Source organism: Delphinapterus leucas, chromosome 5 (assembly GCF_059928025.1).
Source record: "Delphinapterus leucas isolate spDelLeu-1000000601 "Yukka" chromosome 5, BTC_Dleu_Yukka2, whole genome shotgun sequence".
Classification (NCBI taxonomy): Eukaryota; Metazoa; Chordata; class Mammalia; order Artiodactyla; family Monodontidae; genus Delphinapterus; species Delphinapterus leucas.
The window spans coordinates 33,456,951-33,470,763 of record NC_143133.1 but is presented as its reverse complement, the minus strand read 5'-3'; the positions used below and the strand labels follow the sequence as shown (position 1 = coordinate 33,470,763).

The 13,813-nt window shown below is 39.6% G+C and overlaps 1 protein-coding gene across 7 annotated transcripts in view; it reads left to right on the top strand.

The window, feature by feature from the left end:
• The window catches only part of NPNT (nephronectin), a 77,560-nt gene that overhangs the window by 43,004 nt on the left and 20,743 nt on the right, over window positions 1–13,813 (top strand). For 5 of the 7 annotated variants that reach the window (XM_089911605.1, XM_022567077.2, XM_022567078.2 and 2 more), the window contains 5 exons: window positions 108–227; window positions 1,769–1,888; window positions 3,519–3,653; window positions 3,993–4,115; window positions 5,476–5,853. In XM_089911605.1, coding sequence (XP_089767731.1) covers window positions 108–227; window positions 1,769–1,888; window positions 3,519–3,653; window positions 3,993–4,115; window positions 5,476–5,853 — 876 coding nt within the window. The remainder of the gene's footprint in view (window positions 1–107; window positions 228–1,768; window positions 1,889–3,518; window positions 3,654–3,992; window positions 4,116–5,475; window positions 5,854–13,813) is intronic. The other 2 variants (XM_089911606.1, XM_089911607.1) reach the window with 2 other exon arrangements.

The following is a 13,813-nucleotide window of genomic DNA, read 5'->3' as shown; positions in this document are numbered from 1 at the left end:
TAGCTTGACTGACTCTTCTTCATTCTTCGGAATAGAGAAGCATTTTCAGTGGTTTGCTTTAATGTTGAGGCTTTGTCAGATTTCTGCTTCAACCCCATTCTTTTCAGATCTAAACGAGTGTGGCCTGAAGCCGCGGCCCTGCAAACACAGGTGCATGAACACTTACGGCAGCTACAAGTGCTACTGTCTCAACGGATACATGCTTATGCCGGATGGATCCTGCTCAAGTATGTCAAGAATCTTAACTGCTTTGGGCTTGACTTCATGCTGTGCTCTGGGAGTGTGTGAAAAGTGGCCTCCTAGCCCTTCTCCTAAACAGGATGTGATCATGTGTTTGTATGTGTGCCTAAGGAGTGGAAAATCAAAATAAGAGTTGCCCATTGTAGATGTCTAACATTCTTTTGTCAGGGGTGCCAATGTTAAATTGATTCGGAAATAGTCTTTAGAACAAGAATCACAAAACTAATGTATTTTCTAACGTTTTTCCTAGCACTTTTCCGCTTGTCTTCTATCTGGACATAGAACTATTCCATGTAGAAAAAGAACATTGGTGACCCCTTGAGGGCTGTTGTGCTCTTGGTAAGGATGGACACTAAATTATTTGCTGGTAGAGAATCCATCCAGCCTGGTGATTGAGTATAAACTGTCCATAAGTACCTCCTCACTTCATTTTTTTTTTTTTTTTTGCGGTACGCGGGCCTCTCACTGTTGTGGCCTCTCCCGTTGCCGAGCACAGGCTCCGGACGCGCAGGCTCAGCGGCCATGGCTCACGGGCCCAGCCTCTCCGCGGCATGTGGGACCTTCCCGGACCGGGGCACAAACCCGTGTCCGCTGCATCGGCAGGCGGACTCTCAACCACTGCGCCACCAGCGAAGCCCCTCACTTCATTTTTACATTTCTTTATAATAGTCTGAAGACTAAGCTTTTTTCTTAAAAAAAAAAAACCTACTTCAAATTAAAAAAAATGATTATAATAACATAAAAGTAGATTTCATGTGTGTCTTTGTAAGAAAGAAATGGATGGTGTTTCCTACTATCATTTTGATGTGTTTATAAAACAGACAATGGCCTGAAATTCTCTGCAGGCTGAACATTGAATTGAGATTGTGGTTCTATGATATCCAACAATTGATGACTTGATTTTTAATTTTACTGAACTGTCAGTTAAATTGGTTAATTATCAATCAGTTAATTATCAGTTGTCTCTCTCTAACTGGGTTGCATTTTATAAAATAAAAAAGGTTAGCTAATTTTATTTATCATTGCATATTTAGCATGGAACTTTTTGCAATAAGGTGAGTTCATGTTTATTAACATGTGGCAGTGATGCTAGAATCCTCTAACATTGTACAACTCAGTGCCTGGAGAAGTTTAATGGATGGTTGAGACAGTTACTTGGATGCCTTAGTTAAGACCAGCACTTAACATGAGTAATCTGGAAAAATACCTCAATGCTCCAATTTCCTTGGCCACTGGAAAAGCTTCCAGATAATCTCTCTGAGATAAAGTTTTACATTTGTCTTCTATTTTTTCAAATACATTAAAGGTCTTCCCCAGATGCTAACAGAGCTGGTTCCCTTCTTAATTATCCCTGAGGGAAGAAGGTCTTTGTGTTCTTCCTCCTATTTTTGACTTTCTTTAGACTGTTAGCCCTTTTCATCTGCATTGTTGATTTCAGTGTCACTGATTTCAGAACAAGTAGAAAACATAGTTATATTAGATACAGAGTATGCCCTCTGCCTCTCTTGGACAGTCACTGTCTTTCCAGGTGCCCTGACGTGCTCCATGGCAAACTGTCAGTATGGCTGTGATGTTGTCAAAGGACAAATTCGGTGCCAGTGCCCCTCTCCTGGCCTACGGCTGGCTCCTGATGGGAGGACCTGTGTGGGTGAGTTGTAAAATCAAGCATCTCTATCAGCAGTCTCTCTAGGGTAAGGAAGAAAGTGAAATGTGATGGCAGGAAGGAAAAAGGGCAGTTACTTAACATCAGGTAATTAGCTATCCTTTAGACAATATCAGATGTCTCAGAAGGGGACCTCTCTCTGTGAAAAGACGGTGGAAACTTTGTTTCCAAAAAAAAATGAGGGACAGGAGGAAGCTTCAGGCAGAGGAAACCACACGTGCAAAGGCATCGAAGTTTAGAGGGAGCATAATATTCAGGGAACAAGAAGAGCTCAGTATTTCTAGGACGTAAGAGGCAATGAATATTGAAGCTGAGCTGGTAGACAGGGCTAGACTGTATATATTACACTAAAGGGTTAGTTTTTTTTTTTTTTCCCCTGTAAATTAGGAAGGCAGTAAAAGATCGTGGTTAAGAGTCTGGGCTTTGATTTTAAACCTGGCTCTGCCATAGACTTGATATGTAACCTTAGGTAAGAGGCTTCCTTTCTTGGAGCTTCAGTCTTCTCATCTTTAAAATGGGAGTAATGTTCTTGTGAGGATTGAATGAGATCGTGAATGCAAAGAGCTTAGCACGGTACCTCACGTGTAGTAAGCACTGAATGAATGGAGGTATTTGGGGGCTCAAGAGATATTTACTGAGTACTTTGTATATACCAGGCACTGTGCTAAGTGCAAGGATATAGAGTAATGGACAAAGCAGACAAGATTTCAATCATCTGGAAGAGGCAGAAAAGAAAGAAATATTCAGTAAAATTACAAACAATGCCAAGTGTTAATATGAATAACTAAGGGAGTGAAAAACAAAAAGGATCTATTTTAGAAAATAATGGTCAAGGAAAGCCCTGAAGTTAGACATGGACCATTGGCCACATGAAGAATCAGCCAAGCTGGTGAAAACGTTGCAGAGCACTGCAGTGAAAGAGAGGTTGGTGTGTTTGAGGTTCTGAAAGAAAGAAAACCATATCCTTAAGTACAGAGTATGGGGGGGGTGGCTTGAGATACAGCCAGTGAGGCGGGTGAGGACTGTTTATTACAAGGTCGTTAAAGACGTGATGAGGAATGAGGAATGAATTCAGAAAGCAAGTAGAAACAGTTGAGAGTTTTGAGCATGGGAATAATCCCTTCTTATGTCTTAATAAAATCATTTGTTGACAGTTGAGTGGGAATGCTTTGGAGAGGCTAAGATTGGCAGGGAAAAGGCCAGTTTGGAGGCTCTTGGAATAGTCTATCCTGGGAGATGGTGGCTTGGGCTAGGGTAAAGGCAGTGGGTGAAGAGCAGAGTAAATGAGTTCAAAGAATTTGTCAGAGGTAGAATCAGCTGAGGTTAAGGGAAATATGGTTGTCAAGGATGACTCATGTTTCTAGTTCAAGCAACTGGGGGGGATACAGGTGCAGTACATGCTGAGATACGGTACAAGAGGAGGACGGCTTGGCTTAGAAGGATGAGTTGAAATTTGGAGATATGGGATTTATGTTGCCTGTCAGGGCAACCAGCTGGATAACATTTATGATGAGCCACTACGTGCGCACAACCATTTGCACATAGTGCATTTTAAAAGCTCCTCCATCTGAACGTGCTGTTGCCCTTCCTAAGACGCATTGGCTTATGTTTCTAGACATTGATGAATGTGCTACTGGAAGAGCCTCCTGCCCTAGATACAGGCAGTGTGTCAACACTTTTGGGAGTTACATCTGCAAATGTCATAAAGGCTTCGACCTCATGTACATTGGAGGCAAATACCAATGTCACGGTAATGAACCCCAACCCTTGCTTTGTGTTGTTTTTTCCTGTGGAGCGGAAAGGTCTCTTAATTATGGTGATGACTGGGATGTCAAGGGCAGGGGAGGGTACTGGCATTAAATTAAACAAACAGAAGTGAAACTCAAACACTAGTAGTTCTGGATGCACACTACTTTACTTCTTCTCTTTATCTGCCAATTTTACACGAACCTTCACATTGCAAAAAAAATTTTTATTTGAAACTGTATTTTTGGTGTAATCATATTATCATAAAATAATCATATTTATTTTATGTGTAATCATATTTATCTCCCAAATAAACCTCTTCTTTTCCTACTTCCTGATGCAGATATAGATGAATGCTCCCTTGGTCAGTATCAATGCAGCAGCTTTGCTCGATGTTACAACGTACACGGGTCCTACAAGTGTAAATGTAAAGACGGATACCAGGGCGATGGACTGAATTGTGTTTGTGAGTCATGCTTGTCTCCCAGCTCTAAATTCCAGCAGGAAGTACAAGATTACACAAAGGCCATTACTAGGAAAGATAAGGAACAAGATTAATTATCAAACGAATATCACTTTTCATATCTAGTAATACTAGTCCGTGATTTCCACAAACAATAAAATCACTTGCTCAGTAATTTTTAAAAATTAAAGACTCAGTAATACATTCTAATCTTAAAAGCATTCAGTTCCTTGACTAAACTCTCTCAGTAGCTTCCCCTTAGCTGATACGAAATTATAGAGCCCTCCTTGAGAATTTGATCTTAAATGTATGTTTGTCATTAGCATTAGATTATAATGGTGGGATAATCTGAATATATTCTTTCCTCTGTTTTATGCCTCCAATTCTGCTCTTAAAAATCATTTCCATATTTATTTTCTCTACGTTCAGAACTGTTTTGCTTTTTAAATTTTTACAAGCTCCATTTGTAGTATGGCTATGTATGTCAGTAGATAAACATTAAAAAAGTACCCTCCAAGATGAAAGTTTCACAAACCAAAGGCCACAATTTAGCATACATTTCATGCAACGATAGATCATTTTTTAAATTTCTGGAGTAAAATATTTACTGAAAATCATGGGGCATAAAATCATGAGGATTAAAGGATTTTTGAAGGGTCATGTAGTTATACTCCCAGTCTGGAATATATGCTTACAAGAAGATTAAATATTAATTCCTTTCGGTGAATACAATCAAGGACAGAGTTTCCACAGGTGATCTTGGTGACCTCTGAAATTTTTTTTAAAAAGCAATTGTATAAATTAGTAAAGGGGAAGGAAAACCAAATATAAAACAGTGAGTAGAACATTTAATGAAAATGTATTTGTGTGAATTTAATTTATATAAAGTGTGGAAGAGAAAACTATTAGTCTTCAGACAATTCTAAACATGATTTTATAATATACACATACCATGGAGACACTTAACATAGACTCTAAATATACATTTCTCATATTTTAAAATTTTAAAATATCTCTGCATTTAAAAATCTCATTGATTCTTCTCTCTTTCCACCTTACAAATACTTAAAACATTTTATGTTTCAGATGATACATTTCATTACAGAAAAACAATATAATTTTTGTGTATATCCACCAAATAGATATAGGTGTGTATGAATATATATGTGTATATATTACATATACACACACATACTAATTTTTTTTGGAAAACAGCCTGACTTAACAGGAGGGGAATATTCTCAATGTGAAAAGTAAGCCAGTTGGCATGAGGTATTTTGATGTGTTTGTTTTTTACAATTTGATATTTTACTTCTTAAGGTGAGAGGGTTGTACACTAATTTAAATACATTTACTGTTTTAGATATTCCAAAAGTCATGATTGAACCTTCAGGTCCAATTCACGTACCAAAGGAAAATGGTACCATTTCAAAGGGCGATGGAGGACACAGTAATTGGATCCCTGATGTCAGAAGTACTAGGTGGCCTCTGAAGACACCCTATGTACCTGCTGTCATTACCAGCAGGCCCACCTCTGAGCCAACAGCAAGTCCTGCCCTGAAGCCAGCGCCACAGCCTGCCCCACCCACAGAACTCAGAACACCTCCGCCAGCAGCAGCCCCAGGAGGACCAACCACCAGCCTGACAAGTGTAGCACCAGTTGCCACTGTGTCTCCAAGAAGGATTACAGTTGACAACAGGATACAGACAGAGCCTCAGAAACCCCGAGGAGATGTGTTCAGTAAGTCATAAACGTTACCACATTTTTTTGAGGGTTTTTTGAGATGTAATTGACATACAGCACCGTATACGTTTGAGTACAGCATAGTGGTTTGGCTTATCCGTATCATGAAATGATTACCACAGTATGTTTAGTTAACATCCATCATTTCACGTAGATACAAAATAGAAGAAAAAGTAAACCACATTTTTTTTCTTTGGTATGGGAACTCTTAGGACTTACTGTCTTAACAACTTCCATATAAGTTATACAGCAGGCATAACTATAGTCGTTGTTGTATATATTGTTGTATGCTACATCCCTGGTACTAGTGTATCTTATAACTGGATTTGTACCTTTTGACCACCTTCATCCTGTTTTCCCTTCCCACCTCTAGTAACCACAAATCTGATCCCTTTTTCTATGAGTTTGTTTTCTTTTAATAGTCCACATGTAAGTGAGGTCATGTACAGTATTTGCCTTTCTCTGTCAGATTTATTTCACTTAGCATTCTATCCTCAAGGTCCATCCATGTTGTCTCAGATGGCAGGATCTTCTCATTGTTACGGCTCACTAATATTCCACTGTAGATAAGTTTATATATACCACAATTTCTTCATTCATCTGTCAGTGGACACTTAGGTTGTTTCCATGTCTTGGCTATTGTAAATAATGCTGTGAACGAAGAGGTGCAGATATCTCTTACGCATAGTGTTTTTATTTCCTTTGGATATATTCCCAGAACTAGGATTGCTGGATCATATGGTAGTTCTGTTTTCAGTTTTTTGTGGAACCTCCATACTGTTTTCCATAGTGGCTGCACCGGCTTAAAATCCCACCAACAGCGCATCAGGGTTCCCTTATCTCCACACCCTCACCCACTTGTTATCTCTTGTCCTTTTGGTAAACAGCCATTCTAACAGGTATGAGGTGATATCTCATTGTGGTTTTGATTTGCATTCCCTAATAATTAATGATGCTGAGCATCTTTTCATGTATCTGCTGGCCATTTAGTATATATTCTTTGGACAAATGCCTGTTCAGGTCCTTTGCCCACTTTTTAACTGGATTATTGGATTTTTTGCTATTAAGTTGTATGAGTTCCCTATATATTTTAGATGTTAACCCCTTGCCAGATACATGATTGGCAAACATTTTTTCCCATTCCATAGGTTGTCTTTTCGTTTTGTTGATGGTTTCTTTTGCTGTGCAGAAGCTTTTTAGTTTGATGTCATCCCACTTATTATTTTATTGCTTGTACTTTAGGTGTCATATCAAAAAATCATTGCCAAGACCCATGTCAAGGATCTTTCTTCCTACGTTTTCTTCTAGGAGTTTTGTGGTTCCAGGTCTTATGTTCAAGTCTTTAATTCATTTCGAGCTAATTTTTGTGAGTGGTGTAAGTTTAGGGTCTAGATTCATTCTTTTGCATGTGGCTATCCAATTTTTCCAGCACCATTTATGAAGAGACTGAATTTTCTCCCTTGAGTATTCTTGGCTCCTTTGTCAAATATTATTTGACCACATGTGCTTAGGTTTATTTCTGGGCTCTTAATTTTGTTCCATTGGTCTATGTGTCTGTTTTTATGCCAGTACAATACTCTTTGATGACTATATCTTTTTAGTATAGCTTGAAATCAGGAAGTGTGATTCCTACCACTTTGTTCTTCTTTCTCAGGATTGCTTTGGCTCTTTGGGGTCTTTTGTGTTAGCACATTTTTAATAAGCTTTTTATGATGGCATTTCAACCACAGGCCATGGCTTGAATAAGAATAAAACTCATAGATACAAAGTGTAAGTTATATATCCCTATTGTTAAATATTGTAAAGAGCTATATAGAAGCCAGTCAGTTGGGCAAATAAGAATGTGAATAGAAATGGAGTATCACAAAGTTATATAGTAGATCACAGCTTCTATCCAGTATGAGAATTCTCCTAATATATTCATATTTACTTGAAAACTATCAGAGATGGGGAGCTTAATATAGCACGTGCCATTTAACTTTTAATCTAAGTGTTCATTCATTCAATCAGTAAACATTTTTAGTGTGTTTTAGAATGCCAGGCCCTATATTAGGCATTGGGCTTACAAAGGTAAAACAGAAAACCTTATAGTCTGGTGGAAAAGACAGTTGCCCCGAAGATAATTGTGGTACTGTGTTAGTGGGAGAGATTTGTGTGGGACATTATGGGGGTAGAGAGAAAGGGTACCTAACCCATCTTTGGCCGGGGACAGTTTGGGGAATGGGGAGTCTTCTTGAGTGAAACGGGGCAAAGGGGATGAAAAAAGGGAGGCATTATAATTCACGGGGACCACACAACAGAGGCACAAGCGTAGGAAGCAGCACAGCATGTGCAATACACTACCAACAAACTGGCAGTTTGAGTCAAGGATTGATGAGAAAAACTGGACAGCTACCCCTTGTATTTACTGTAAGCTGGTGGTTAAATCTAAACTGGAGCTAGGTTGGATTTAAAGATTCCAGATTTTTAATGGGTGACTAGGTACCACCAATGGTGATAGAGGCTATAAGTAAAAGAGAAGTTTTGAAGGAGGAAGAGGCTTTTCCCTTATTACCAGAACAAAATTTGTAATTTTTCAACCTCTTTCTGAGCCTTTTAATATGTTCTCTTTTTAAAAGTTTCTCTTGCTTCCCATTATTCCTCTCTATACCAACACACATACGAATTAAAAATAACATTGAAGGGCTTCCCTGGTGGCGCAGTGGTTGAGAGTCCGCCTGCCGATGCAGGGGACACGGGTTCGTGCCCCGGTCTGGGAAGATCCCACATGCCGCGGAGCAGCTGGGCCCGTGAGCCATGGCCGCTGAGCCTGTGCATCCGGAGCCTGTGCTCTGCAACGGGAGAGGCCACAACAGTGAGAGGCCCGCGTACCACAAAAATAAATAAATAACATTGAAGTTCACCAACAGAATTTAGCAGGATGAAACTGGGGAGACACGGAGTTCCGATGATGTTTGAGAGCACTTGTTCTAAGAGAGTGTGATCTTAAAGACATGCCCTGGGAAAGAAGTACCTTGATCCCATGCCAAGGCTGTTGCATGCCACAGATAGCATTGCTGCCTTTGGATATTCCTGCCAAAACTTAAATTCCACCCTCATTTCATCTTCAGCCCTAGCTGCTGGTTAATGTCAGCATGGATGAGGATATTTTGGACACTTCTTAATTTGCTGTCTGGAGACTTTAGCATATATTCCAAATAAGGGAGTGGTTCTGTTTTTAATTCAGAACAAATAACTAGTATTTTATTCATTGTGAAAACAGAAAGGAACCTTAGCACTATTTTAGTTCAACACCATTTATTCATTGACTATTTTCTTCATTTCTGACATAATAATTTCTTAAGCCATCCTTATTCTCCACTGGTCTGAGAGTAGACTTTGGCTCTCCTCATTCCATGAATTTTCAGGTGATGTTAATTACAGCCACTGTTGCTCAGTCTCCAAATAGCCCCATACTTCAGTTGTGTTTTTCTTTACATTGAAAGATATATATATGTTTAATGGAAGAGGTTGTTAAACAGAACTTTCCTCTGTGATGCGTATATGTGTGTGTGTGTGTGTGTGTGTGTGTGTGTGTGTGTGTAGGTATGTATTGTCCCCCAAGAAAAGACTATAAAGATATTCTAAAAGGAAATCAAGGAAGAAAAACAATTATAGCACAAGTACATCTCTAGCCCAGACTTCTCCCCAAACTCTAGACTTGTATATCACCTGCCTGTTTAACTGCTCTAGTTGGATGAAGATACATGTCTCAAAATCAACTTGTCTAATCATTCCTGATCGTCACCCCAAACACATTCTACCCACAGCTTTTCCCGCCCCAGGAGATGGCACCTCCATCCTACCAATTGCTAAGGCCAAAAAACTTGGAGTCATTTTAAATTACCTTTTATACCCACATTGAAGCTGTATGGAAATCCTGTCAGTCCTGCCTTCAAATTATATCTGAAGTGTGCCTACTGCTCACCATCGCCAGGGCTACCAGTCTGGCCCAGGCCATACTTCCCCCTGGTGTACAGGTCCAAAATCCTTTTTCCAGATACGTAATAGAGCATTTTTTTAGATTTTAGAAAAGTAATAAGGCGCATTTGCTGTATAGCACACACTGAAGCATATTAATGTTTCTACAGGGAAACATGAATATTTACACTAATTTGGCTACTAAAGCCATTTAAGTTAGGTTAAGTGAAGGTTAGATTTGCCACCTAATGAGTTTACGGAAGCAGCTTTTGGATTTGAGAATGACGGGTGAGGACCCACGGATCTGTACTGCGGTAGCCTTCCAGCCGGTCTGCCTGCTCCCACCCTTGTCCCTCTGCTGTCTCTCCTCAACCCAGCAGCCAGAGTCATCTTTTAAAACTTAAACGAGATGTCATTGTTCAAAGCTCTGCATTAGCACTCACTTCCTTCAGTGAGAACAGAAGCCCTCCCGGCGGCTTCCAAAGTCCTCAGATCACATCTCCTAGCACTCTTCCCCACATTCACTTCACTCCAGCCTCCTCGCTGTTCCTCCAGCTTCTCCCATCTTAGGATTTTTGCTCCAGTCCTTCCCTCTTTCTGGAACACTCTTCCTCCAGCTATCAGCTTGTCTCACTTTCTCACCTCTTCATGCACATCTCAACTTGCCAGTGAGGCCACTCTGACCCCCCCTCTTCAATACTGTGACCTCTGCAGCCACTGCCAGCACACCTGATCTCACAACTCTCTACTGTTTTTAAAAATAGCATTTATCACCTTCTATATACTATCTTGTTTACTTATTTATAATGTCTATTTTTGTCTCTTCTGACTAGAATATAAGCTTTTTGAGGGGCAGGGGTCTTTCTCGGATTTGCTCATTGGTATATCTCAAGAACCTGGAATAGTGCCTGGCACATAATCAGCAATTGAATACTATTTGTGGGACATAGAAATGAATGATTAGATCAATCACTCTTGACATTTTAAAATAAAAGTTATCATCATGTAATCAATTTCCATACACAAGCTAGTTTAGTAACACATTAAATCTATATTTAAGAAATAAAAAATATTCTTTCCTGATTGTGACTTATTTTTATGATATGGGGAGGTTTTTAATTGTGCTTCCACCATCTTTCTCTCTCTCTCTCCCTTTCCTCCCTTCGTTTTTGGAGATTGATGTTCTATTCAGTGGATTATTAAATCTGAAAAGTCAAAGTTAGTGAGAAGGAAAACGATGATAATGTTTCAAAGTATATATTTCCTAGCTCCTGAAACTAGCTCAAATAATTTTTCTGTTACACTTTTATTATTTATTTTATTTATTTTTGGCCGCGCTGGGTCTTCATTGCTGTGAGCGGGCTTTTTCTAGTTGCAACGAGCCGGGGCTACTCTTCGTTGTGGTGCGCGGGCTTCTCATTGTGGTGGCTTCTCTTGTCGTGGAGCACGGGCTCTAGGAACACGGGCTTCAGTAGTCATGGTGTGCAGGCTCAGTAGTTGTGGCGCATGGGCTCAGTAGTTGTGGCTCACAGGCTCTAGAGCACAGGCTCAGTAGTTGTGGCGCATGGGCTTAGTTGCTCCGCAGCACGTGGGATCTTCCCAGACCAGGGCTCAAACCTGTGTTCCCTGCATTGGCAGGCGGATTCTTAACCACTGCACCACCAGGGAAGTCCCAGGAGCATTTAAATAATACATGATTAAGGAAATGACTTTTTATGTATGATATGAAATATTAAACATGTGTTTTAAAAATAATTTTAACTTGAGGAACCCTAGGTTTTTCAGATTGTGTGAACAGAATTATAACCAGATGTATTTTCAGGGCTAGTTCTATAGGCGTGATTTGAGCAACACTAAAGTTACCTGATACAGCATGAAATTCTTGTTCCTTCACTAATGGGACAGACCAGTGCTTCTTAAAGTGTGTTTCATAGAATATTAGTTCTCTGGAATATTATGCAAGTGTATGCCTAAAAAAGTTCTGAGGTCAAATAAATTTAAGAGACCCTTGGTTTAGCCACTTAAATAGGTTTGTTAAGTGTGGACTTTTCAATATGCTAATGGTCACTGTGAATCTCTTGGAGAGGTATATAATGTGCATCATTTCCTGAGTGGATTTAACTGGGTTTATTTAACTGTTGGGATTAGAGTTTATTATAACCCACTTCAGATCAGGCTGGGCTGAACTAAGAATTATAGAAACCATGCTCCACAAATCGAATAGCCTTCTACCATTGGCTCTCATTTGCATGGTTTCTGAGAACAGTGGGTTGATCTTGGACTCTGGAAGAGCCTGTGGGGGAGGGGAGAGCAGCAAAGGGCTGGGCAGACTTAGAGCAAGAAAGGCAGATTTAACTGGTGGGCTGCCTGTCTGGACACCAGAGGTATGCTGTAGGGGATTGCTAAAAAGTTGGAGACCAAGTGAACACCAAAGATAAAAATCTGGTATAAGAGCAGGTAGGAGCTATCCCAGAGCAGAGAACATAAGAAAAACATTATGTAGAATCCAAAGTAAAGGACATTAGAGGAAAATGCAATTCCAGTCTAGCAATACCATGAAATAGTATGAAGTAATGTTTTTTTTTAAAAAAAATGTTTAATGACTTGGGAAAGTACCTAGGTTATAAAAATGTTAAGTGAAAAGAATATACAAAACTGTGCATACCATTTGATCCCAATTACGTGTAAAATACACGTCTTCATATGTCTGGGTGAATATAAAAGTCTGGAAGAAAAAAGACCAAAATAGTAACCATGGATCTATCCAGCTGTTGATATTTGAGGTGATTTTCATTGTTTTTGTGTTATCCTCATGCAGTGATTTTTGATCTTCCCATTCCCACTGTCACTGGTCACAGTAATTTATTATAGTAGTCAATCCTTAGGAGAAGGGCCAGGGGTAATAGAATCCCGCTCTCCCAGCAGGAGAGTTGAGTCGTGTGTTTTGAAAAAGTACCCTGGGGGATTCTGATTGTGAATCATGTTAACTTTATTTAGAACTTACTGGTTTTTAAAAATTCATTCAAAGTTCTAACTTATTTTTATTAACCTTTCAAAATTTCTTTACAATTGAGCATGTCAGATCTGTCCAGTTTTAGCTAGGAAGCTCTGCAAGGAATATAATAGCACTTGGATCAGGAAGTAGATTTTTCTCAAAGTGTTACCAGAAGCCCAGTTGAACCAGAACAACCTAGGCTGCTTATTGAAAATGTAGATGCCTAATTCCTACCACCAACTTACTGAATCGGACTTTCTAGGGACGTACGTCTCAGTCTTTAGTGTGTGTACAGGTCACACAGAGACTTTGTTAAAATGAAAACTTTTGATTCAGTGGGTCTAGGTTAGGGCCTGAGATTCTGCATTTTTAACAAGCTCAGAAGTAACACTGCTGATCTGCTGACTACACTGAAGAGTAGGGCTCTCTAAACCAATAATGGCAGCTCCAACCCAGCAGAACCATGTCTTGAATGGAGACAGAATTAGCCAGATGTGGGTTGTTTAAAATTATGCCTAAAATATAGCATATAGCCTCTGGGTCATATAAAGAAAAAAAGTGTTGCAGAGTAAAGATTATAGAATACATTGTAATACGTATCAGGTGCTCTTATGAGTGGCCATATCAGGAAACCAGACTCATGGTTGCTGTGATGTTCATGAGAATGTGTTGAAATTCCAAGCACCACCAGTAAGAACAAAACTGTTTGCACGTTAATGATTGCTGCTTTGCTGCCTGCTGTCCACAGGTTTTTTTCTCTCATTTCCCTTTTACGGATTTTACAGTCTGGCTGGTGTGGTCACATTGTGCTTAGTCATGGAAATACGATCTTTTCTGATTCTATGTGGTGATGAGTGAAAAGATTGTTTCTGCTGAGGGGTGAACAGGTCTTCAAACTAGTTTGCTTTCTAGTAAACCGTAAGGCCTAGAGAGACCCTGAGAAGATGCCTGACATCTCCCTGAAGATGAAATTTCAGCAAGGGTTTTGAAGGACTGCTTGTA